Raw genomic sequence first — 27,730 nt, 5'->3', positions numbered from 1 at the left:
AAACCCTAAATCTTATCTGCTATATTCTTGCCTTTAGGTTCCATATTATTAAACAATGTGCTCTTCTTTATCTTTAATGCTTTTTCAGAGACCAAGTTGCAGATGTCAACCTGACTTCCCCAGGCAGATGACTTTACCAATGTACCCTGGAAACCCATCTCTCCAGAGCCCTGCCCCACTAGGGAAAGATAGAAACAAGCTGGAAGTACGGATCGACCTGCCTGCGCCCATGTTCAGTGGAGAAGCAATTACAGAAGCCAGACCTTCCATCTTTTGCACCCCATAATGATCCTGGGTCCATGTTTCCAGAGAGATAAAGAATAGGAAAGCTTCCAATGGAGGCGATGGGATATGGAACTCTGGTCGTGGGAAATGTGTGGAATTTTACCCCTATGGTTTTGCCAATATTTTCTATTTTATAAGTAAATTAAATTTTAAAAGTATCCAAAAAAAAAAAAAAAGCCAGGGCCACGTGGTGGCGCACCTGGTTAAGTGAGCACATTATAGTGCATAACATCTTGGGTTTGAGCCCCTGGTCCCCACTTGCAGGCAGGAAGCTTCACAAGTGGTAAAGTAAAACTGCAGGTATCCCTCTGTCTCTCTAGTTCTCTATCTGCCCTTCCCTCTCAATTTCTGGCTGTCTTTATCCAATAAATAATAAATAAATACATAAATATACTAAAAAAAAAAAAAAAAGCCTTCCCTCTGCAGGTTGGGACTGGGGCTCAAAGGCTCAAACCCAGATCCTTGCACATTGTAATATGTGCAATCAACCAAGTGTGCCACCACCTGGCCCTGACCTTGCTTATTTCTCTGGCTTCTCTCCTATACCCCACTTTTTATTTGCAATGTTAGCAATGCTCAACCATTTATGATTCTTGCCTGTGTTGCTTGATTTAAGATCTCTGCCAGGAGCCATTTCTCTGCTTGATAGAAGCTAATCCTTGAAACAACAGAAGCCCTTGAGATAAGTTTCTAATTCCCGTAGGAAGGATGTTTGCCAGAAACTAAGTGACATACCATACAGTTATAGTGACATACCATATATGTAGTTATAGTTTAACAGAAATAGTTGCAAGGGACCCTCCACCGCGATCTCTGCCTCCCCCTTCCCCCTATGCTCCCCCTTCCCCAAAGCCTTAAAATGCCTGTGAACACAATAAAATTTTGCAGCTTGATCAGAAACTTGTCTTGCTGTCGTTCTTTTGTGTCTCTTGTCCCTGTCATTCCAGGTATTTTAGGTTCCTAGCCCCTGTTCACCGCCCTGCTGGTCGGGGCAGATCTCTAACCCATTATATATGCTTCCACCTCTTGAAATGGCCTTCCTTTGCTTGTCCATATGCAAGCTATTCATCCTTCAAAAACCCTGCTCAAACATCATCTCTTCCAGGTCTTCCTTTAAGTTCAAAGATTGTATTGATTACTCTTGTTGCCCAGAGCTCTCTATTTGAGTCACTTTTTTCTGAGTTTCACTTTATTTGCTTCCATGTCTATCAACCCCTAGAGGACAAAGACTTGGTCTTATTAAACCATGTGCCCTTGTCAGTACCTGGCCCATAGCCAGGGCTCACACTATGTCTGTTCAATGTTAATTTGTTTAACTGGGAAGCAGGAGAACATGGCCAAGGGAATAGACCACTGTTTATGGGAGAACACAGAAGCACCATCAGAGTTTGATAGGAGGAATGTATACAATGCTTAGGAAATATTGTTAATCCTAAAATTTTCTTAACAGGATCCAAAATGTTATAGAGAAAGGTCTGAAATCTTTAAACCAAGGGCACAGTTCTGAAGATCAGAATCAGACATATGTAAACCAAGGTCAGAGACCCACAGACTAAAATCAGAATCCTAAAAGGAGAAGGTGTATGATTGAGAATTAAGGGCTTTTGGACTAAAGTCAGGGAAGGTTGGATCTTGGATTTCTTACTCCCTCAAGGTGTTGGTGAAATCCTCAAACTGGATCTCCTGTTCTCCACCCTGCAGGACTTTTTGAACATTTGAAACCTGCTCCTTTCTCAGCCGTAGCCGCAGCAGGGTCTTGTTGTAACCCTGAAAGGGGAAAGAAACAGGCACCAGTTCTTACAGCTTCCTTTTGAACTTTTGCCTCCACCCACAGAATGCCAGGTTTCAAAGGATAAGTCAAAGACACAGCAGGCCATAAGCAGTGGACCTGGCCCTGATGTAGAGGTGTGATTCAAGGAGACTAGACTGTCACCTGCTTCAGGAGGTCTGAAAGCTGCAACTCATCCTTCTGTCCAGCCAGCTCCTCCTTGACCTCAGAGTACGTGTCATTGATGATGGCCAGAAACATGTTCTGGAGAAAAAAGTGGGAACATGGTCCTTACCCCCAGACCCACTAGCAGCATTGAGCTTACTAGTCCTTTTACACTCCCAGACAAATGTTCTGAAGGGGCCAATGTTTCCAACCCCAAGTCTATAGATCCACTAACCCCCACCTCTCAAGGTCCTTAGAGCCCAGCCTTTTGGGACATCTTATTAAGGAGAGATCACATTCCCTCATCTACCTAATTTCCTCACTCAATTGCTATAAAAACTTGGCCACAGATAATCCAACACAGGCCATTGGTCCCTGCCATGAACAGTTCACTAGTCGCCAAGTCAGATACTTTCAAAGAGGCTATAATTGTGCCTGTATTTACCCTTTATAGCTCCCATTCACTGCAACATAAAGAAACCTGTTTGCAGGACTTGGGAGACAGCATATGCTTTCACACCTGAGGCTCTGAGCTCCCAGCTTCAATCCTTAGCACTACAATAAGAGCTGATCAATGCTCTGAGGTCTTGGAGTCTCTCTCTCTCTCTCCCTCTCTCTCAGAAAATAAGGGGCCAGGTGGTGGTGCATCTAGTTGAGTGCACATGTTATAATGTACAAGGACCTGGGTCCAAGCTCCTGGTCCCCACCTACAGAGGGAAAGCTTTGCAAACCATGAAGCAATGCTGCAGGTGTCTCTCTGTCTCTCTCCCTATCTCCCCTTACCCTCTTGACTTCTAGCTAGCTACCTCTACGCAATAAATAAAGATAATAAAATTTTTAAGAAAAAAAAGAAATTAAAAAATAAGAAAACCTCAGGGGGTAGATAGCATAATGGTTATGCAAACAGACTCTCATGCCTGAGGCTCCAAAGTCCCAGGTTCAATCTCCCACACCACCATAAGCCAGAGCTGAACAGTGCTCTGGTTAAAAAAATAAAAATAAATAAAAAAATAAGAAAACCTGGGAGTCGGGCGGTAGCACAGCAGGTTAAGCGCACATGGTGCAAAGCGCAAGGACCGGTGTAAGGATCTCGGTTTGAGCCTCCGGCTCCCCACTTGCAGGGGAGTCACTTCACAGGTGGTGAAGGAAGTCTGCAAGTATCTATCTTTCTCTCCCCCCCTCTGTCTTTCCCTCCTCTCTTCATTTTTCTCTGTCCTATCCAACAATGACAACATCAATAACAACAATAATAACTACAGCAACAATAAAAAAGGGGCAACAAAAGGGAAAATAAATAAATATAAAAATTAAAAAATTAGAAAACCTGTTTCTTTCATCATAAAAATCAAATGCAGGGAGTCGGGCTGTAGCGCAGCGGGTTAAGCACAGGTGGCGCAAAGCACAAGGACCGGCATAAGGATCCCGGTTCCAACCCTGGCTCCCCACCTGCAGGGGAGTCGCTTCATAGGCGGTGAAGCAGGTCTGCAGGTGTCTATCTTTCTCTCCTCCTCTCTGTCTTCCCCTCCTCTCTCCATTTCTCTCTGTCCTATCCAACAATGACAACAACAATAATAACTACAACAATAAAACAACAAGGGCAACAAAAGGGGATAAATAAATAAAATAAATGTTAAAAAAAAAATCAAATGCATATGGTCCGGGAGGTGGCACAGTGATAAAGCTTTGGACTCTCAAACATGAGGTCCCAAGTTCGATCCCTGGTAGCACATGTGCCAGATGATGTCTGGTTCTTTATCTCTCCTCCTGTCTTTATCATAGATAATTAAAATCTTTAAAAAAAATCAAATTCAAATGTTCTGGAAGATGAGAAAACAAATAGAAAGCAGTGGCTGTAAAAATAGCCAGAGCTCCAGACAAGGCAGAGTCTTGGAGAATAAGGACAGAAGTTTCAGGTGCAACCACTTTTCTCCATGAATCTCTTTCCATTCTTGGAGGATAGGTTTCTTTTTTTGTTTTGTTTTTTAGACTTAAAAAAATCTTTTTTAAAATTTATTTTGGATAGAGACAGAATTGAGAGGGGTAGGGGAAATAGAGAGCTGCAGCACTGCTTCATGACTCATGAAGCTTTACCCCTGCAAGTGGGGTTGGGTGCTTGAACCCAGTTCCTAGCAAACTGTAATGTGTGTGCTCAACCAGGTGTACCACCAACTAGCCCCTTGCTTTTTGTTTGTTTGTTTAGATTTCTTTATTCTTGTGTGAGAGAGAGCGTGGAGAGAAAGATCAGAGAACTACTTAATTCTGGTATATGATGGTGCCAGGGATTGAACTTGGGGCCTGTGGGGCCTCGGACATCCATACCTTGTGTTCTAACATTGATCTATTTCCTGGGTTTGAGGATAGAAATTTGATTTTAATGAGGGAGCCTCCATATTCCTCTGCAAGTTGCCCAACTGTGCTGACCATATTGACCACATTAGCTAACTCTGAGGAGATGCCCACCCCACTCTCCATCCTTGACTTGAGAAACACATCCATAATCCTGAACACAGAAACCCTGAGTTCAGAACCCCACCCTCCAGATCTTCTGCGTCTCTAGCCCTCATGTTCCCACGTCCCCACTCTCAAAAAGACCCTCACCAGGAGCACGAAGAAGACAAAGAAGACATAGGTGACAAAGTAAACAGGTCCCAGGACGCGGTTGGCATTGTCGATTGCATTGTAGTCAAAGTCCCCAAGGATGATCCGGAACTGAGTGAAACTGAGAGACCAAGGTCTAGGCTTCATCCAGAGCCTGATCATAACTTTAACCCCATCCCACACCTCCCACCCCACTTTCCTAACTATTGCTCCTCCACAAATGGACAAGACATTCCACTGTACCTCCATCCTAGTCTGATAGAGAAGGTGAAGTGACTGGATACTCAAGCACATGCACCAGTGTTTCTGGGGATACCTCGGTGCTTTAAGCACAAAACCACCCCCCATATGTCTAACATTTCCAAGGATGCACACACCCATGGAACTGGAGGATGAGGGACCACAGAGGAGTGATAGGAATAGGACACACACATGCACTTGATGAAAGTACTAAAGTTTTCCACTTGAGTCCCAAAAAGCAGGTAGCTGAGTTGTGCATAGGCAAAAAAAACGATGAAGAACATGACAGCGAAACCCAAGATGTCCTTGGCACAGCGGGCCAGTGTGGAGGAGAGCTGGGTCATGATTTTGTTGAAGCTGATGTACTTGAATACCTGGGAGGGCCATGTGGAACCAAGCAGTGAAGGAAGAAAAGAGAAAAAAAATAAAATTGTCAACTTCAGAGGCCTATAAAGGCCACGGGAGTTGCCAGACAAAACAAGGAAAACGAGTCTAGTTTTGAGGAAGAGACAGAGTGCTCTGAGGCAGTGTGGGGTAAGGAGTTCCAGGTACCTTGATCCAGGCAAAGAAGAGGTTGATAGCATTCATGTTGTTGTACTGTGTCTGCCAGAAGGCCAGGAACTCAAAGTCAGCGTACATATTTGGCTGCTGCAAGAGCTTCCCCATCAGACGATTCACCTCCAGGGTTCGGAATATGTGGAAGCCCACAGCCACAATGGACAGCTGTCATCACAGGGGTGGGGTGTCAGAGCAATAAAGCTACTCGGGAATTTCAACGGTGACATCCTAAGGGCAAGAGGTAGGGAAATAATCCCTCCCTGCTGAGTCACCACTCAGTCAGGATGATTGGAGAATGTTGTAAAGCCCAAGAGAGGCTTGTGGAACAGTGGCCAGTGCAGAACTTATAAAGGACCGTAGAGAACTGGAACGAATGATTTTATTCTCCCTCAACTTCCCAGCCTTGCTCAGGCAATCAGAATGTCAGCTTGATAGGAAGGAGATAGAAACAAAAATAGAAGAGAGAAAAGTCAGGAATTTCCTTTTTTTCTTTCTTTCTTTCTTTCTTTCTTTCTTTCTTTCTTTCTTTCTTTCTTTCTTTATTTTTTCTTGCCTCCAGGGTTATCACTGGAGCTCGGTGCCTGCACTATGAATCCACTGCTCCTGGAGGCCATTTTTGTTGCCCTTGTTGTTGTTATTGCAATTGTTATTGGATAGCACAGAGAGAAATGGAGAGAGGAGGGGAAGACAGAGACAGCGAAAGAGAAAGACAGACACCTGCAGACCTGCTTCACTGCCTGTGAAGCGACCCACCTACAGGTGGGGAGCTGGGAGCTCAAACCAGGATACTTATGCCAGTCCTTGTGCTTTGTACCATCTTCGCTCTTAACCCACTGTGCTACCGCCTGGCCCCCTAGGAGTTTCCTTTTTTTATTTGATAGGACAGAGAGATTGAGAAGGCAAGAGGAGATGAGGAGAGAGAAAGAGAGACACCTACAGTGCTGTTTCACTATTTGTGAAGCTTCCACCCTGCAGTTGGGGTCTGGAGCTTGAACTGGGATGTTTATACATGGCGATGCTTGCACTCAACCAGGTATGCCAATGCCCAGTCCCCAAAGGCAGAAGTTTCAAGAAGACAAGTCACAAGGCAAGAGACACAATACTAAGCATTAAAAAGACAGCAGGACCTGGATCACAGCTTAGAGAAAAGAGATATGGGAGACTTGTTTTTTCCCCAAGGTTGAGTCATGGGGGAACATAAGTCTCCTGCTTGTGACAGGGTCGCCACTCTTAGCATAACTAGCTCTATCTTGACCTAAATCCAAATCTGTGAAAGTCCCAAGCTGTAGAAAAATTTTAAAACTTGCTCAAACACTTTACTGCCAAGTGCCATACCTCCCCCTGCCCGACCCTCTAGACTTGCCAAACAAGATGTAAATTTCATTCTTCACTTGTTCTTGTAACAGGTTGCTTTGACCACAGTGTAATGGGCTGTCCTAACTGCATTTTTACCTTCTATAATCATGCTTGCTTCCTGCATCTGTGTGCTAGTTTTGCCAGTAAGGATAGTTTTTTTAAGGTTTTATTTATTTTTGAGAAAGATAGGAGGGGAGAGAAAGAACCAGACATCTGGCACATGTGCTGCCGGGGATTGAACTCGGGACCTCATGCTTGAGAGTCCAAAGCTTTATCACTACGCCACTTCCTGGACCACAAGGATACAGTTTTTTTCTTATAAAAACTTGCTTGAGTGGTCCAGGAGGTGGCACAATGGATAAAGCACTGGGCTCTCAAGCATGAGGTCTTGAGTTCGATCCCCGGCAGCACATGTACCAGAGTGACGTCTGGTTCTTTCTCTCTCTCCTACCTTTCTCATAAATCAATAAATAAAATCTTTAAAAAAAAAAAACAAAACAAACACCTTGCTTGAATTAGAGATCAAGACTGCACTATGAGCAGCACTTCAGCTGTGAATGTAGTCACCAGCCGGCTGAATAAAGACTCTCAAATTTGGCTGAACTGATCTCTGATGCTTACCATATAACATTGCTTAGGGAGCTACTATACAGTGACCTGACCAGAAATCTAAAGGAGGATGTGGAAAACCAAAAGGAAGAACTGGCAGTTCCTACCAGGGTGGATCCTCCATCCCTCCCAATATGTTCCAGGTCCAAATCATCTGTCCCTCACCAAGATGACCACCAGATCCAGAATGTTCCAGATGCTGCTAAGGTAGTGAAGCCGGTGGATGTGGAGCTCCAAGATCTCTTCGACCACGTAGTAGAAGATGAAGATGCAGAAGAGGATCTCACAGCCCACAATGAAGAGGTCCCAGCTGCTGACATAACGGATTAGCTTCACTGTTCGGATTTGCCAGGATGGGATGGCACCTTCTGTGGCTGGAAACTCCACCACCAGCCTGTGGGCGGAAGGGGAAATGAAATGTCTGGTAGACCTGAGCTGGCACAGTTCCTCCCACCTCCTCCCCTAACCACCCCTAGTTAGGACACAGATTCAGGAGAGCTACAAAGCAGAAGAGAAGGAAACCAGGAATGGTGGATGGAGGAAAGGGAACTCACCTCAGAACACAGAAAAGATTGATGTTGGCATTGTAGACAGAGAAGTCAATGAAGACTACCCGGGTTCCTCTGTCAAGCCACAGACCCTTCTGAAGGGCCCGAAGTGCCTCTGCGCTGGCCTGTCGGGTTTCTGGAAGATCCAGGTAGTATCCACCTCCACTATAGCTTGTGAGCTGGCCCCAGTGAGAGGAGCCCCCCAGTTCATCCTGTGAGTGGTATGTCCACCTGTCGTGCAAGAGCCCCTTTGATCAGAGACTATCTGAACCAGTCCAAAAACTGATATTCCAACACAGTGGTAACAGTTTATGATTGCCTGGGCTTTACTGCTATGCACACATTACCTAGACACTTCACATGGATGTTTCACATGTCATCTTATTTGATAAAAACAACTGTTAGAGAGAAAAGGGTAAATATTATCCACATTTTTTCAGATAAGAAAGCTAAGACTCAGGGATGTGTGAAATAATCTGGCTAGTTAGTGGCAGGACTGGAACATAAATGTGAATCTCTTAACTTTTCACAGTCATCAAAGATAATGGATGGCAAACTCAAGCCCCACCTTTGACCCCAACCCAAGCAGTCCCTATAGGGGAAGCACCTGGCCTCTACAATCTAGAAAATATCGGTTCTGCTCTTGTGACTGTGCGTCTGGCTGTGTAATCTCTTGGTTCTCTGCTCTGTCCACAGAGTTTTCTCCCTGGACTCTTATTTCCTTCCTCTTCTTTCAGGCCTCTTAACCCTTTCCCCTTTCTTCCCTGATTATTCATCCATCTTTGACCCCTTGCTTCTTTGACTGTTTCAATCTAGACTTATGTGGTAGCAACAATGTTTCTTCACCCTCCATCCTCCTAAGGGACTTCCGGGCTAGAGAGAAGGCCTTCTCTGGCAGGAAGTTTCCAGAGTCAGGCAAATGTGACTGAGACATATCCACAACAAATACAAAGGCAGGCTCTGTACACTAAGGTCCCTTCTCCATTTCTCAGTGATCTAGGTCAGCCACAGTTGAGACTCAGAGAGACTCCTCTGCCCTGTTGTCCCTCAGTACCTCCAGGATTCTTTAAAGTTCAATGAAAGTGATGCCTAAGCCTTGGGATGGTGTTACTCAGGGGAGTGAGCCCTGAAGCACTGGTGGGGAGACTCACGCTGTGCCATTGAGGGCCCCAAAGGGGAGTTGCTCTTCCTTGTCTGGAGAGTAGATGTCATAGCAACTCAAGATGTCCTCCCGGAAGTCCTCATGCACCACGCAGGAATCATTGCGGACCCTCAGCTGTCTCAGTCTCGGAACCCCCAGCAGCAGGTTCTCATAGTAGATGAAGGAGTGGGAACCCTGGCCCAGGCTCTGGTTGTTGTACCATTTGGTCCAGTACAGACTGTGCAGAAGTGGACCCTGGGCAAACTAGACCACAAGATAGGTTGGGGTTGCTCCAGCCTTATCATGATCCCTACTTTTTTGAGTGACTTTTGCCTTCACTCCTAGATGTCCCCTCACCCCAGTTTGTCTTCAGTTTGATTCTGTAAAATTCTCAGTTCCCCAATAAACTTTGACCAGATCTTGACGTGATGTAATCTTCCTCTTTATTTAAGATGAATTTGGTCTTCCTTCTGACTACCAATACCGGTCTAACTAATGGCTGATCCTCATCCCAGGGTCGAACAGTGACACACCTGGCTAAGTGCATATATTACAGTTCACAAGAACTCAGATTTAAGCCCTAGGCCCCCATCTATGGGAGAAAACTTCAGGAGCAGTGAAACTGTTTCAGGTGTCTTTCTCTCTTTCCTTCTCTATCTCCATTCAATTTCATTGTTTACATCCAAAATAACTGAATAAACTTTGATTTTGTTTTACTAATTTATTTATTTATTTATTGCTGCCCCCAGGGTTATCACTGAAGCTTGGTGCCTGCCCTATGAATCCATCACTCCCAATGGCCATTTTTCTTTCTTTCTTTCTTTCTTTCTTTCTTTCTTTCTTTCTTTCTTTCTTTTTCTTTATTGGAGGATTAATGTTTTACAGTCAACAGTAAATACAAAGTTCGTACATGCATAAGATTTCTCAGTTTTCCACATAACAATACAACCCCCACTAGGTCCTCTGTCATCCTTTTCTAGGACCTGTATTCTCTCCCCCCACACACACTCCTGTGTCTTTTACTTTGGTGCAAAAACACTGACTCCAGTCCAGATTCTACTTGTGTTTTTTCTTCTGATCTTGCTTTTCAACTTCTGCCTAAGAGTGAGATCATCGGCAATTTTTCTTTCTTTCTTTCTTTCTTTCTTTCTTTCTTTCTTTCTTTCTTTCTTTCTTTCTTTCTTCATTTTTATTTGACAGGACAGAGAGAAATTGAGAGGAGAGGGGAAATAGAGAGGGGGAGAAATAGATAGACACCTTCAGACCTGCTTCACTGCTCATGAATCATTCCCACTTCTCATGAAGCATTCCTCCTGCACATGGGGAGCAGGGGCTCAAACACAGGTCCTTGTGCATGGTGATATGTACACTTAACTGCATGTACCACTGCTTGCCCCTCCAATAATTTTTTTTTGCCTCTAGGGTTATTTCTGTGGCTATGTGCCTGCACTATGAATCCACTACTCCTGGAGGCCATTTTTCCCATTTTGTTGTCCTTGTGGTTATTGTTATTGTTGTTATTGCTGTTGTTGTATAGGACAGAGAGAAGTCACGAAAGGAGAGGAAGACAGAGAGGGAAAGAGAAAGATAGACACCTGCACACCTGCTTCACTGCTTGTGAAGCGACCCCCCCCTCTGCAGGTGGGGAGCCAGGGGCATGAACCAGGATCCTTATGCATATCCTTGTGCTTTGTGCCATGTGCCCTTAACCTGCTGTGCTACTGCCTGGCCTCCAATAAAATTTTTTTTTAAAGTCCTCATCCTTTACTTACTGAACTCTAGAATGACCTATTATTTCTCACCTGACACTTTTATCTCCCTGATTCTGGGCTGATCTGACCTCTGGGTAGGGTTGGATCTACAGCCTGACATTCCTGAACCCAGGCCAGTAGCTTCAGGGGCTTGGGATGGGGAGCGGGGGTAAGAGGAGATCTCATACTCACAGCCCAGAAGTCTGCCATGTTGCTGATGGCCTGGAAGGAGACTCCAGTGTCTGATGGGGTATGTAAGAAGAGCTCAGACATTACTTTGGTGTAGTAATAGGCACTGGAGCTTGTCATTCCGTAGGTCACTAGAAACCAACCCAAAATGCTGTGTCTTACTCTCTGTTCCAATCTACATGCCAGGAAAACCCATTGCTGTGGAGCCAGAGATGCTGCCTAGATGGACTCTGTCAGAGCCCCAGCCCACCCCCACACCTAGAGTTGGTTATAATGAGTGATCATGCATTGGGGAAATAAGAGGATACATCCAAGAGTGGATGGCCCCTAAATCACATCAGAATGAATTAATTCATTCATTACCTCTTGGCATTGTCCTTAAAATTTTTTTTTAACATTGAACTCTTTTTAAATTTTTTTATTATCTTTATTTATTGGATAGAGATAGCCAAAGATCGAGAGGGGTGGGGGAGTTAGAGAGGGAAAGAGAAGAGATACACCTGCAGACCTGCTTCACCACTTGTAAAGCTTGCCCCCTGCAGGTGGGGACCAGGGTTTCAAACCTGGGTCCTTGTGCACTGTAATGTGTGCGCTTAACCAGGTGCGCCACCGCCTGGCCCCTGTCCTTTAAATTTTTTTCTTTCTGGGGCTGGGTGGTGGCACACCTGGTAGAACACACGTTACAATTCATAAGGACCAGGGTTCAAGCCCCTGGTCCCCATCTGCAGGGGGAAAGCTTTTCAAGTGGTGAAGCAGTGTTGCAAATGTCTCTCTGTCTCTCTTCCTCTTTATCACCCCTTTCTGTCTCAATTTCTGTCTCTATCTAATAAATAAATATAATAAAAATAAAGGGTGGGGGTAGATAGCATAATGATTATGAAAAAGACTTGTGCCTGAGGTTCTGAAGTCCCAGGTTCAATCCCCTTCACCACCATAAGCTAGATCTGATCAATGCTCTGGTAAAATAAATAATAATAAAAATAATAAAATTCAATACATTCCCCAAACCTAAATGCAACTAAAACATTTTTTTGCTTTCCTTTCCTTCTTTTCTCTCTTTCTTTCCTTCTTTATTCTTGACATAAACAGAGAGAAATTGGGAGGGGAAGTGGAAGATTGGGGGGGGGAGAGAGAGGTGGAGGGTAGATAATATAATGGTTATACAAACAAACTCTTATTTCTGAGGTTCCAAAATCCCAGGTTCAATCCCACACCACCATAAGCCAGAGCTGAACAGTGGTCTGGTTGAAGAGAGAGAGAGAGATACCTGAAACACTGTTTCACTGTCGGGAAATTGTGAGGATGTGGTTGAGGTCGGCAGAGCTCACAAAGCATCTTGCATTCCTGATACTATGGCCTATCTACATAATCATTGTTTTGTCTGAAAGATCCCCACCCATTCCATTCCCTTGATCTATCTTCTTTTTTAAAAAAATATTTATTTATTCCCTTTTGTTGCCCTTGTTGTTGCAGTTATTATTGTTGCTGTTATTGATGTTGTTGTTGTTGGATAGGACAGAGAGAAATGGAGAGAGGAGGGAAAGATAGAGAGGGGGAGAGAAAGATAAACACCTGCAGACCCGCCTTCACCACCTGTGAATCGACTCCCCTGCAGGTGGGGAGCTGGGGGCTGAAACTGGGATCCTTTTGTTGGTCCTTGAGCTTTGTGCTATGTGTGCTTAACCCGCTGAGCTACTGCCTCACTCCCTGATCTATCTTCTTTCTACCCTCAAGACCCTCCCTGCCTGCAGGATAGTATTAATCCTACCAGTTAAAATCCTTGCAACAGTTGCTAAGGAAGTTTCTACCTTCCCAGCCCCCTTTGGCCTTTCTCTGCCCCTTTCCTAGCCATTTCTGTTTCCGACTTGCCACTTCCTGGTCTGCCCTTTAAAAGCCTTGGCTCCCTGATCAATAAAGATTTGCATTGCCTCATCGCCACATGTTTGGTTCCTGAGTCATGTGTCGCTGAATGAGTAGCAGCCCAGGCTGGCTCCGGTCAAGTTTTCTCCAACCCAGAGAGTAAGCGCCTGGGAAGAGGCACCCCCATGCTAGCCTGGCATTTCACCACTTAAGAAGCTTCTCCCTGCAAGTGGAGGTTGGGGACCTGAGCTGGGTCCTTGCACATAGTAACGTGTGTGCTCTACTTAGTGCACCACTGCAAGGCCCCTACTTTTCTCTTTCTGAACCAGCTTAACTTTCTAGTTCTTTTTTTTTATTTAGTTAATTTTAAAATATTTATTTATTTATTACCTTTTGTTGCCCTTGTTATTTTTTATTGTTTTTATTGATGTTGTTGTTGTTGGATAGGACAGAGAGAAATGGAAAGAGGAAGGGAAGACAGAGAGGGGGGAGAGAAAGATAGACATCTGCAGATCTGCTTCACTGCTTGTGAAGTGACTCCCCTGGAGGTGGAAAGCTGGGGGCTTGAACTGGGATCCTTAAGATAGTCCTTGCGCTTTGCACCACCTGCACTTATCCCACTGCACTACTGCCCGACTCCCCCACCCCCCTTTTTTTTAACTGCCTAGTTCTTACACCTCAGAATTGAGAAAATTCCACCTCCACATCAGGTCATGCCTTCCTTTATTTGTGCCTATATTTATGCACCTAGAGAAATGTCTCCAAATTGTAGAGGACCCTGAGGCCCTGGACAAACAGTTGACAATGGAGAAGTGCTCTCCTGGACCCTGAAATCAGTGAATCTGCAGCCTGGGGATAGGCAGAAGAAATGACATCTCTGGCTTTGGTGTGTGCTTTTGGACACAGCTGACTCCTGAGCGGGATCAGAACATCCCTAGGTTGGAAAATTTTGCTTTTCCCTAAAGAACTGAATCACCTACTACCATGAGCCATACACACACACACACACCTACTCTAAAGTAGGAGAGTCAAGGGAGTTATAAAATTTTTTTCTAGATAAAAGGCAGAATTTGAGGGGCCAAGGAGGTAACGCACTATTAGAACACAGAATTTACAAACCTGAGGCTCCAGGTTCAACCCAAACCACAACCATGTGCCAGATCTGAGCATTGTGTTGAGCTTATTTGCTCGCTTTCATAAAAATAAATATTTTAAGGCAGAAATTGGGCTGGAGAGACTGTTCAGTGTATTAGAAAACAATTTGAATGCCTGAGGTTCTAGAGGCTGTAAGTTCAATTCCCAACACCCACTTATGCCAGAGCTGAGCAGTGCTCTGACCTTTTGTTTCTCCTCTCTCATTCTCTCTCTCTTAATACATCAATACATCTTTGCATTTTTAAATAGGTTTTTTGTTATTTATTTTCCCTTTTGTTGCCTTTTTTATTATTGTTGTAGTTATTATTGCTGTTGTTATTGATGTCATCGTTGTTAGATGGGGCAGAGAGAAATGGAGAGAGGAGGGGAAGACAGAGAGAGAAAGACACCTGCAGACCTGCTTTACCGCTTGTGAAGCAACCTCCCTGCAGGTGAGGAGCCCGGGGCTAGAACGGGGATTCTTACGCCGGTCCTTGCACTTCATGCCACATACCCTTAACCCACTGCGCTACTGCCTGACTCCCACATCTTTGCATTTTTATTTGATTTCATGGGCTTCACCAATCTGAGTCAACTTTTTCAGATAGAAAGAGAGATAGAGGGAAAGATACCTCAGCACTAAGACTTCTCTTAGTATAGTGGAAGCCAGACCTGAAACTGAGTTTTGTGCATGCATGGCAAAGAAGGTAAGCTATTTTGTCAATCCACAAACAAATCATTTTTAAAGATAATGAATAATTTTTTTTTTTTTTTTGCCACAAGGGTTATCTTGTTATGGAGTTCAATGACTTCTGGGGTTCCATCATTCCCAGCAGCTATTTTTTAATTTTCCTTTCTTTCTTTTTTTTTAAAAAATATTTATTTTATTTATTTATTCCCTTTTGTTGCCCTTGTTGTTTTATTGTTGTAGTTATTATTGTTGTTGTCGTTGTTGGATAGGACAGAGAGAAATGGAGAGAGGAGGAGAAGACAGAGAGGAGGAGAGAAAGATAGACACCTGCAGACCTGCTTCACCGCCTGTGAAGCGACTCCCCTGCAGGTGGGGAGCCGGGGTTCGAACCGGGATCCTTATGCCGGTCCTTGTGCTTTGCGCCACCTGTGCTTAACCCGCTGTGCTACCGCCCGACTCCCCTTCCTTTCTTTTTGATAGAGAATGAAAAGTAGAGAGATAGCATGGGAAGGAGAGAGAAGGAGAGGGAGAGGAAGAGAGAGAGAGTGAGGCCTACAGCACTGCTTCCCCTGCAGGTGGGGACTGGAGGTTTGAACTCACATCCTCTTGTATGTTAGTGTGCACCCTACCAGATAAGTCACCACCCAGTCCCTCACCCCCATCAATCTCTTTAAAGTCAGGATTTGAAGAGGACTTTTACTTTGTAGACTGCCCCTCAATTTAGATTTGTCTGATGTTCTTTCATTTTAAATCCATTATGCATCTTGGCATGGAAAACTAACAAAGTAGCATGTCCTCAAAGAAAAATCCCACAAGGATACACAGGCAAGCCAGTAACTCTTTCTTTTTTTTTTTATAGTCTTTTTAAAAATTTATTTTAGTATTTTATTTATTTATTCATGAGAAAGATAGGAGGAGAGAGAGAAAAAACAGACATCACTCTGATACATGTGCTGCCGAGGGTTGAACTCAGGACCTTATGCTTAAAAGTCCAATGCTTCATCTACTGTGCCACCTCCTGGACCACTCTCTCTTACTTTCTCATTAGTAAATAAATACAATCTTTTTTTAAATGAGGATATGCATATAGGCCACAGATATATGAAAAAATTCTCCACTTCACTTACCATTAGCAAAATTCAAATTAAAACCACATGGGGGGAAATGCCATAATTTTTATGCAAAAAGACTCCCATACCTGAGGCTCCAAGGTCCCAGATTTAGTTCCTTGCACCACTATAAACCAGAGCTGAGTAAACTAGCGCTCTGGCAAGACAAAAACAAACAACAAACACATTGAGATTTTACCTCATACCTGTGAGAATGGCCTATGTCAACAAAACAGGAACTCACATGTTGGCAAAGATGTAGAGAAAAAGAAGGGAAGGGCCAGGCGATGGTGCACTTGGCTAAGCACATACATTAAAGTGCACGAGGATCCAGGTTCAAGCCCCTGGTCCCTACCTTCAGGGAGAAAGCTTCACATGTGGTGAAGTAGGGATGCAGGTGTCTCTCTGTCTCTTTCCCTCTCTACCTTCCCCCCAATTTCTCTGTCTCTATCCAATAATAAGTAATAAAATAAATAAAAATTTTAAAAAGATACAGAAAGCAATAAAATTAAAGAGAGCTAAATGAAGGACAGAAGAAGTCATCTTATTTCTAACTCTTTGTGAAAACTCTGGTGCTTATCACTGCATGTGGTGGTGGCGGGGGTGGGAACACAGAAATTTGGCAGTGGGTGCACGTAGAATTATATGCTGTAATTATATGTTTGTAAACTATTACTAAATCACTAACAAAACAATATTTACGGGGGGCTGAGTGGTGGTGCACGTGGTTGAGCACACACATCACCAAGTATAAGGACCTGGGCTTGAGCCCCCACACCCCACCTGCAGGCGGGACATTTCATGAGTTATGAAGCAGTTCTACAGATGTCTATCTTTCTCTCTCCCTCTCTGTTCCTTTTTTTTTTTTTTTTTGCCAGAGCACTGATGAGCTCTTGTTTATGGTGGTGCAGGGAATTGAACCTGGGGCTTTGGAGCATCAGGCATGAGAGTCTCTTTGCATAACCATTATGTTATCTACCCCTGCCCCCCCCCTCTGTTTCCTACTCCCCTCTCAATTTCTCTCTGTCCTGTCAGATAAAATAGAAAGAAAAAAAAAATTGGCCACCAGGAGTGGTGGATTCATAGTGCTGGCACTGAGCCCCAGCAATAAACCTGGAGGCAAAAAAAAAAAAGTCACGTGTCTTCTGAGTTCAGCACATCAGGAGGCATATAGTCTAACTGTATCATTACTGGTGATGCTTTGTTCAGTTGGTATCTTCAGTTTAAAGTTACTTTCCCCCCTGTAATTCTTCCTTATTTGGGGTGAGATATTTTGGAACCACATAACTATCCTGTTACGCATCAGTCTTTCACCGACTAGCTCCAGCATCCATTGATGACTTTTATCCCCCCTAATGTTTACTATTATGGCTTTCAATAGTGACTTTTCACTTTTCATCCTTTCTTCTACATTAACTAGTAGAAATTCTTTACAGGAAGAACTTTCCATGTTTCCTCATTAATGTATCAACTTTGTATGTCAGCATAAATACATGAATTATTTTTCTGTTGGGTATAATATGTCAGTATTATAAATTATTTTATTACTAAAATTTTTAGCTAGGACATGAAAACCATAGACAAAGAATTGTTCCAGCTTTAAAAAACAAACAAACAAACAAAAAAAAAACAATCGACAAACCTTTAGCCAGACTCACAAAACAAAAAAGGGAGAAGACCCAAATAAATCAGATAGTAAATGAAAGAGGAGATATCACAACAGACACTGCAGAAATTCAACATATCATGCGAGGCTTCTATGAACAACTATATGCCACCAAGCTAGAGAACCTGGAAGAAACAGACGATTTCCTAGATACCTACCAACTTCCAAAACTAAGTAAAGAGGAAGTAGATAACATGAAGAGGCCCATCACAGCTAATGAAATTGAAACAGTTATCAAAAATCTTCCCAAAAATAAAAGTCCTGGACCAGATGGTTTTACAAATGAATTCTATAAAACCTTCAAAGAAGAACTAATACCTCTACTTTTAAATGTCTTCCAGAAGATTGAAGACACTGGAATACTCCCTGCCAGCTTCTATAAAGCTAACATCACTCTGATACCAAAAGCAGACAGGGACACAACCAAAAAAGAAAACTACAGACCAATATCTCTGATGAACATAGATGTGAAAATATTGAACAAAATTCTAGCCAACCGGATACAGCAATATATCAAAAAGATTGTTCATCATGACCAAGTGGGGTTTATCCCAGGCATGCAAGGTTGGTTTAATATACATAAATCAATCAATGTGATCCACCACATCAACAAAAGCAAGACCAAAAACCACATGGTCATATCAATAGATGCAGAGAAAGCCTTTGACAAAATACAACATCCCTTTATGATCAAAACACTACAAAAAATGGGAATAGATGGAAAATTCCTGAAGATAGTGGAGCCTATATATAGCAAACCTACAGCCAACATCATACTCAATGGTGAAAAACTGGAAGCATTTCCACTCAGATCAGGTACTAGACAGGGATGTCCACTATCGCCATTACTATTCAACATAGTGTTGGAAGCTCCTGCCATAGCAATCAGGCAGGAGCAAGGAATTAAAGGGATACAGATTGGAAAAGAAGAAGTCAGACTCTCCTTATTTGCAGATGACATGATAGTATACATGGAAAAACCTAAGGAATCCAGCAAGAAGCTTTTGGAAATCATCAGGCAATAGAGTAAGGTATAAAATACAGTAAGGCTATAAAATTAACATTCGAAAGTCAGTGGCATTCCTCTATGCAAACACTAAGTTAGAAGAAATTGAAATCCAGAAATCAATTCCTTTTTCTATAGCAACAAAAACAATAAAATATCTAGGAGTAAACCTAACCAAAGAAGTGAAAGACTTGTATACTGAAAATTATGAGTCACTACTCAAAGAAATTGAAAAAGACACAAAGAAGTGGAAAGATATTCCATGTTCATGGGTTGGAAGAATTAACATCATCAAAATGAATATACTACCCAGAGCCATCTACAAATTTAATGCTATCCCCATCAAGATCCCAAGCACATTTTTTAGGAGAATAGAACAAATGCTACAAATGTTTATCTGGAACCAGAAAAGACCTAGAATTGCCAAAACAATCTTGAGAAAAAAGAATAGAACCGGAGGCATCACACTCCCAGATCTCAAATAGTATTATGAGGCCACTGTCATCAAAACTGCTTGGTATTGGAACATGAATAGACACACTGACCAGTGGAATAGAATTGAAAGCCCAGAAGTGAGGCCCCACACCTATAGACATCTTATCTTTGACAAAGGTGCCCAGACTATTAAATGGGGAAAGCAGAGTCTCTTCAGCAAATGGTGTTGGAAACAATGGGTTGAAACATGCAGAAGAATAAAACTGAATCACTGTATTTCACCAAATATAAAAGTAAATTCCAAGTGGATCAAAGACTTGGATGTTAGACCAGAAACTATCAGATACTTAGAGGCAAATATGGGCACAACTCTTTTCTGCATACATTTTAAAGACATCTTCAATGAAATGAATGCAATTACAAAGAAGACTAAGGCAAGTATAAACTTATGAGACTACATCAAATTAAAAAGCTTCTTCACAGCAAAAGAAACCACTATCCAAACCAAGAGACCCCTCACAGAATGGGAGAAGATCTTTACATGCCATACATCAGATAAGAGTTTAATAACCAACATATACAAAGAGCTTGCCAAACTCAACAACAAGACAACAAATAACCCCATCCAAAAATGGGGGGAGGACTTGGACAGAATATTCACCACAGAAGAGATCCAAAAGGCCGAGAAACACATGAAAAAATGCTCCAAGTCTCTGATTGTCAGAGAAATGCAAATCAAGACAACAATGAGATACCACTTCACTCCTGTGAGAATGTCATACATCAGAAAAGGGAACAACAGCAAATGCTGAAGAGGGTGTGGGGTCAAAGGAACCCTCCTACACTGCTGGTGGGAATGTCAATTGGTCCAACCTCTGTGGAGAACAGTCTGGAGAACTCTTAGAAGGCTAGAAATGGACCTACCCTATGACCCTGCAATTCCTCTCCTGGGGATATATCCTAAGGAACCCAACACATCCATCCAAAAAGATCTGTGTACACATATGTTCTTGGCAGCACAATTTGTAATAGCCAAAACCTGGAAGCAACCCAGGTGTCCAACAACAGATGAGTGGCTGAGCAAGTTGTGGTCTATATACACAATGGAATACTACTCAGCTATTAAAAATGGTGACTTCACCATTTTCAGCCGATCTTGGATGGACCTTTGTTGTTTTTGCCGGGCTAGGTTGTTTTTGCCGGGCTGGCTTCATGGGCGGGTAACAGACGACCAGGGACTCATGGTTGAGCTGTAGGCAGTATCTCTTTATTCATGCAGGACGCAGCACAATCTAAGATGAGCTAAGCTAAACTCAAGTACCCTAAAACTCACAATGCTGTCTTTATATATACTTGCCAAGTAGGGTGGAAACAGGATGTGACATAGAGAGGGTGGAGAGAAAAGTGACTGGTGAAAATCAGAGTGTGACAAGGAGTGGGCAGAGCAGGCGAGAATCCTATCACTGAACCACCAATACCCTGGGGGGAGGGTGGTGCTTGTTAACAGTGGTTATGTAAATAGAATGAAGTGGTTATGTAAATAGAATAGTGTTAAGCAGGGGGGATTTAAACCAAATGAAACAGAAGGGGTCTCATGCATACCAACAGACCTTGAAAAATCATGTTGAGTGAAATAAGTCAAAAAAAGAAGGATGAATATGGGATGATCTCATTCTCAGGCAGAAGTTGAAAAACAAGATCAGAAAAGAAAACACAAGTAGAACCTGAAATGGAATTGGCGTATTGCACCAAAGTAAAAGACTCTGGGGTGGGTGGGTGGGGAGAATACAGGTCCATGAAGGATGATAGAGGACCTAGTGGGGGTTGTATTGTTATATGGGAAACTGCGGAATATTATGCATGTACAAACTATTGTATTTACTGTTGAATGTAAAACATTAATTCCCTAATAAAAAAAATAGTACAAAAAAAAGAATCAAAAAAAGAAAGAAAGAAATTAAATATAACTGGACATCAGTTTCCACATGGAATTCACAAAAAAGAAAAAAAACAAACAAAAAAAAAACTAAAGAAACATAAGTATGTGGCCCAGGTGGTGACGCAATGACTACAGCAATGAAGTCTGCATTTCCAGGTTTGATCCCTGTCATTGTGTATGCCAAAATGGTGCTCTGGCTTCCTCTGTGTGTCTCTCCCTTTCTCTCTCATTAATAAATCAATGAGATTGTTGGTGCTGTTTTCTACCAGTGTACTGCTCAGCTCTGGTTTATGGTGGTGCCCTGGATTGAACCTGGAACCTTGGAGCCTGAGGCATAAAATCATTTGCATAGGCCTTATTCTATCTCTTCTGGACTCCAAGTAAGTTATTTTGCCCCAAAAGAAACAAAAATTAGGGGGCAGGCGGTAGCGCATCAGGTTAAGCTAACTTGGCGCGAAGCTCAAGGAGTGGCATAAGGATCCCAGTTCCAGCACCCGGCTTCCAACCTGCAGGGGAGTCGCTTCACAGGCGGTAAAGCAGGTCTGCAGGTGTCTATCTTTCTCTCTCCTTTCTGTTTTACCCTCCTCTCTCCATTTCTCTCTGTCCTATCCAACAGCAATGACATCAATAACAGCAATAATAATAACCACAACAATGATAAAAACAACCAGGGCAACAAAAGGGAAAAAAATAACCTCCAGGAGCAGTGGATTCATAATGCAGGTACTGAGCCCCAGCACTAACCCTGGAGGCAAAAGAAAAGAAAGAAAAACTAAGTGTAGCATGTGCAGCTAGTTAGGATTGGATACTGGACTCTTTCTTTTTCATATTTATTTTTACCAGAGCACTGCTGGCTTATGGTGGTAGAGGAATAATTGAACCTAGGACTTTGGAGCCTCAGGCAGGATAGTCTTTTTGCATAACTGTTATGCTATCTGCCCTTTATTTATTTATTTTTACAAAGGTTTTCAGTGAAATAATTGACAAAATTATTTGTTTATTTTTTATTTGTGATTAATAGTGGTTTACAAGGTTGCAAGATGACAGGGTCTAGTTCCACAACACGCCCACCACCAAAGTTCTGTGTCCCCACCCTCCCATCTCCAAAGGTAACCATCATATTTCTTATAAGTATTAAAAATACTTTGCTTGCTTCTGTCTTTTCTTTCTTCAAGTTCATAGGTATCAGTTCTCTAGATTCCACATATGATGAGACCATTCCGTAGTTGTCTTTCATCTCTTTACTTATTTCGCTAAGTATAATCATCTCTAGTTCCATCCATTTTATTCCAAATGATATATTGTCTTTTTAAATTATGTTTTAATTTTATTTATTAGATACATAGAGAAATTGAGGGGGAGGGAGAGATTGGGAGACAGAGAAGCTTTCCCCCTGCAGGTGGGGACCAGGGGCTTGAACCTGCATCTGTGCGCACTGTAATGTGTGTGTTCAACCAGGTGCACCATCGCCTGGCCCACAATATCATATTTTCTTATTGCAAAGTTGTATTCCATGGAATATATATCACATAACTTCTTTAGTTGCATTGTTCACGATGGCCAAAGAGTAGAAGTAGCCAAAATACCCATTAGAAGATGAATTGTTAGAGAAGTTATAGGATAGTGGTCTGAGAAGTAGAGTAGTGGATAAAGCACTGTACTCTCAAGCATGAGGTCACAAGTTCAGTCCCTGACAGCACATGTACCAGAGTGATGTTTTCTTCCCCCTCTCTCTCCTCTTATCTTTCTCATTAGTAAATAAATAAAATCTTTATTTAAAAAAGAAGTTATGGGATATATACTCTATGGAATACTACTTTGCAATATAAAAGGACGATATTGTGTCCTTTGGGACAATGCATGGAACTGGAGGCGATTATGATTAGTGAAGTAGAGATGAAAGACAACTACCAGATGGTTTCACTCATATGTGGAATCTAGAGATCTGATTTACATGAACTTGCCAAAAAAAAAAAAAATCCAAATAAAGCAGAAGCAAGCAAGTTGTAAGACTGTGAGAAGTGCGGTGTTTGTCTTTGGGAGGTGGGAGGGTGGGGATGCAGGACTTTGGTGGGGGGTGTGGTGTGGGACTACACACTGGATATACAATCTCATAAAAACTGTTAATAACAAAGACAAATTAAAAGAGAAAATGTCTGCTAAAGTATTTAGTAGTAACGAAACACTATGCAAGTTAATCTCAAATTAGTGTGTGTGTGTGTGTGTGTGTGTGTGTGTGTGTGTGTGTGTGTGTATGTGTAGGGAGTGTGAGAGGAAGGGAAAGAGACAAAATGATAAAAGTAAGCATAGTAAAATTTAGAGAATGTGCGGGCTGGGTGGTGGTGCACCTGGCTGAGCGCACATGTTACAGTGCACAAGGACCTGGGTTTGAGCCCCCTGCAGGAGGAAAGCTTCACAAGTGGTGAAGCAGGGCTGCAGGTGTCTATCTCCTTCTCTCTCTGTCTCCCCCTTCCTCTCAATTTCTGGCTGTCTCTATCAAATAACTAAAGATCAAAAAAAATTTTTTTAATTTAGAGAATGTGAAGAAATATATATATATATATACTTTGTATTATCCTCAAACTTTTCTTTAAGTCTATCATTACATTAAAGAGATTAAGTAGGATTTGTCAGCCTCTTATGAACAATTTCCTTGAAAAAAAAAATCTTTTCAAATCTTGTACCATATTTTCTCCCAGCACCTCGTCTGAAAAAGGATTGACTTAGGCTTCTCCACGTCTTGGAGGAAAGAGAGACCCTCCAGTGTCCCAAGTCAGTTTACAAGCAGCATCATGCTCAGAGGAACACATGGAAACATTTCACGTTCACTACATTCCAACCTATTAAGTCCACAGAATAACTTTACTTCTAACTCTCCTTAGTATCTGGAGGGCTCAAAATCAATTTTCCCTTTTTAAATTTTTAAAAAAATATTTATTTTCCATTTTGCTGCCCTTGTTGTTTAACATTGTTGTGGTTATTGATGACGTTGTTGTTGGATAGGACAGAGAGAAATGGAGAGAGGAGGGGAAGACAGAGAGGGGGGAAAAAGCTAGACACCTGCTGATCTGCTTCACCTCCCCTGCAGACGGGGAGCCGGGGGTTTGAACCTGATCATTACACCAGTCCTTGCGCCACGTGCACTTAACCTGCTGCGCCACCGCCTGACTCCCTCAATTTTCCCTTTGTGTGTGAGTTTTGTTGATGTCAGGGTGTTAATGCTCTGGGATGACTTCTTCAGAAAAAAAGGCAGAGAGAGACCACAGCACCAAAGCTCCTCCTGCTCCTCTGGTGTGCTAGGGGCTCCAACCCAGGAGCACGTGCATAACAAGATAGATGCCTTCCGAAGTGAGTTATCTTGCGCACCCTCAAATTTTTTGGATTTAGAAAATGGGCTGGTTCCCGCTCTACCTCCTCCTCTCCTCCCAGTTTCTCTGTCTGTATCCAATAATAAATCAATGAAAATATAATTTTATTTATTTTTTAAAATTTGTATTTGTTTATTATTGGATAGAGGCAGAGAAATTGAGAGGGGGAAGGGGAAATAGAGAAAGAAAGAGACAGAGAGACGCCTGTAGCCCTGCTTCACTACTCGTGAAGTGTCTCCCTACAGGTGGGGACTAGGGGCTTGAACCTGAGTCCTTGTGCACTTAACCAGGTGCACCACTGCTTGGCCCCAAAATATCTGTATTTATATCTATATCTATCTAATCTATATATATATTTTTTGCCTCCAGGGTTATTGTTGGGGCTTGGTGCCTGCACCACGAATCCACCGCTTCTGGAGGCCAGCCCTCCCACCCCGCCCCGCCATTTTTGCTGCCCTTGTTATTATTGTTATTGTTGCTATTGCTGTTGTTGTTGGGTAGGACAAAGAGACTTGAGAGAGGAGGGGAAGACAGAGGAGGGGAGAGAAAGACAGACACCTGCAGACTTGCTTCACCGCCTGTGAGGCGATGCCTTGCAGGTGGAGAGCAGGCCGCTTGAACCGGGATCCTTACACTGGTCCTTGCACTTAACGCCATGTGCACTTAACCCGCTGCTCCACCACCCGGCTGTCCCAAAATATAATTTGTAAAAGGTGCCAGGTGGTGGCGCACCTGGTTAAGCGCACACATTATAGTGTGCAGGGACCCAGGTTTTACCCCGGTCCCCACCTGCAGGGGGAATGCTTCACGAGTGGTGAAGCAGTGCTTCAGGTGTCTCTGTCTCTTTCCCTTTCTACTTCCTCCTCTCCTATCAGTTTCTTTCTGTTTCTATTCAATAATGAATAAATAGAATATAATTAAAATTAAAATATATATTAAAAAAAAAAAGAAAAAGAAATGGACTCGAAATAAAGCTTCTAATCGCCGAAAGCAATTCACACAAAGCAGACCGTGAAATCAGCTAACTTTTCCTAACCGGGGACTAAATTGCTACACTTTCAGAATGGCCACTAGGAGGTGCTCACTGCTACACTTTTTTTCCTCTTTGTCTTTAAATTACTGCCCAGAATTTACATTGCTCTGAACCAGTTGTCAAACCTTTAAGGAAGCACACTGTCTCCGATTATTGTTCAAGACAGTACATATTATAAACTATGTGAGGAATTGCTTCGTCTGATCAAACACCCTTCTATTTTCAGAAAATTAGTCACTCTTCTTTCTAACTTTTAAAAGAAAACATGTTTTAAAAAAAAGTTTAAGAGGGAGGGGGTAGATAGCATAATGGTTGTGCAAAGCAACTGTCTTACCTGAGGCTCCAAAGTCCCAGGTTCAATCCCCCCCCCCCCCCCCCCCCCCCCGCCACCACCATAAGCCAAGCTGATTAGTGCTCTGGTAACTAAAAAAAAAAAAAAAAAATTTAGAAATCTTACTTTGGTGTATTAAGGTTTGGGGGGGCAGGGGAGGGTTCAGGTCCTGGAACATGATGACAGAGGACCTAGTGGGGGGATTGAATTGTTATGTGGAAAACAGGGAAAAGTTAGACATATACAAACTATTGTATTTTACTGTGGACTGTAAACCATTAATCTTCCAATAAAGAAATTTAAAAAGGGAAAAAGAAACTTTTTTCAGGAGACAGCTCCTCCTGAGGGGAGGGGAGGGGAAGGGAGGGGAAGGGAGGGGAGAGGAAGGGAGAGGAGGGGAGGGGAGGGGAAAGGAGGGGAGGGGAGCCAGAGTATCATTCTGGAACATACAATATCAAGGATTGAAGTAGAGAATCTAATGCCTTACCCACTGCACTGCCTTCTGAGTTATCAAGTTTTTAAAAAAAATTCTTTATTGGGGAATTAATGTTTTACATTCAACAGTAAATACAGTAGTTTGTACATGCATAACATAGTTACCAAGTTTTATAAACAACCATTATACGAATATTTTACTGTAGTAAAATAGTCATGTTCTCCTGACCTACACTGCACTAAAAGAAGCTGTGGTGTGCCTCCCCCCACCCCAAACCACTTCCCTGTTTCTCTCTGTTTCTGAAAAAGTCAGTTTTTCAGAAACAATGAAAGGGAAAAAAATGACTATATTCTGAAACCACCTTGCTAGGTGACATGAATGATCATGAGTTGATGAGGGCTTTACCACTATGGACTGGCTTTATATGACAGAAAGAAAGAGAAAATGACATAAACACAGAGACCACAGCACCAAAGATTTTTCCCTCTTTCTATTGAAGACATATCCCAGAATGCACTCAGTGTGGTAGAATGAGCATGAAGCCAAATTGATCAAGGTTCAGATCTCACCTTTGTCACATACATTATGGACTTGGGAGTCTGAGTCTCAGACTTCTCTTCTGATAGACGGAGAAATATAATCTTTCTTGCAATATTGCAAAAATTAAAGCTGTTATCTTTCAAATAACCATTGAACAGTTAGTTCTAGTTATATGCTTCTCAGGGGACAAGGACTATGTTTTACTGACTTAGCACAATGTCTGGCATTTATTAGACTCTCAGGTGTTTGTTGGGCTGTACTGAAAGTGGAAAAATTCTGAAAATATAATTGTGGGTAGAATGAAATAAGTGAATAATTTTTAAATATGACTATTTGACTCACAGTAGAAATGTCATTAAAATAACCAAGGACAACTTCTATTTAGTAGATGTTGGAAAGCAACTGGAACACTCCTTAGTCCAGAAAACAAGAACTTCATATAAGTCTTGGGTAAGAGAAGTGAAGTTAGTCCTTGCCTGACCTAAGGCACAAGCACAGTCAGCCAGTTAACCCTGCCATAGTGTAGGAGTGGACACGAGGCTCACAAACTCTCCCTCACAGATCATCCATCCAGAACTTCAGATAACAGCAGTCTGATCAAAAACCGAGCAAAGAAAGAAAGCCTGGGATTGCTAGAAGGGTAGTGATTCCAGTTTCTGTATTTCTCCCCATACTCTGCTTTATAAGCAAATAAAAGTTTATAATCTGCAAACTTGAGCATGCGTCAGTCAGTATAGGGCAGCTCGGAAGCATGTTAACACACAGTCTGCTGTAGGTCTAGATGGGTCTCAATAACTTGCATTTGTTCCTTTTAAAAAATTTTTAGTGGTCGGGGAGGTGGCACAGTGGATAAAGCATCAGACTCTCAAGCATGAGGTCCTGAGTTCAATCCCCAGCAGCACATGTACCAGAGTGATGTCTGGCTCTTTCTCTCTCCTCCTATGTTTCTCATTAATAAATAAATAAAATCTCTA

General features: G+C 42.5%; 1 protein-coding gene across 1 annotated transcript in view; it reads right to left on the bottom strand.

Moving 5' to 3' along the window:
• PKD2L1 (polycystin 2 like 1, transient receptor potential cation channel) overlaps positions 1-27,730 on the bottom strand; it is an 82,813-nt gene that overhangs the window by 3,567 nt on the left and 51,516 nt on the right. Inside the window, exons 3-11 of the mRNA XM_060172264.1 lie at positions 11,212-11,339; positions 9,279-9,532; positions 8,134-8,358; positions 7,745-7,973; positions 5,609-5,779; positions 5,249-5,430; positions 4,817-4,937; positions 2,219-2,317; positions 1,931-2,052 (exon numbers count right to left, since the gene is read on the bottom strand). Of these exons, the coding sequence (XP_060028247.1) occupies positions 1,931-2,052; positions 2,219-2,317; positions 4,817-4,937; positions 5,249-5,430; positions 5,609-5,779; positions 7,745-7,973; positions 8,134-8,358; positions 9,279-9,532; positions 11,212-11,339 (1,531 nt within the window). The remainder of the gene's footprint in view (positions 1-1,930; positions 2,053-2,218; positions 2,318-4,816; positions 4,938-5,248; positions 5,431-5,608; positions 5,780-7,744; positions 7,974-8,133; positions 8,359-9,278; positions 9,533-11,211; positions 11,340-27,730) is intronic.

Source organism: Erinaceus europaeus, chromosome 14, assembly GCF_950295315.1.
Source record: "Erinaceus europaeus chromosome 14, mEriEur2.1, whole genome shotgun sequence".
NCBI classification, from domain to species: domain Eukaryota; kingdom Metazoa; phylum Chordata; class Mammalia; order Eulipotyphla; family Erinaceidae; genus Erinaceus; species Erinaceus europaeus.
This window is presented reverse-complemented; position numbering and strand designations above follow the sequence as displayed.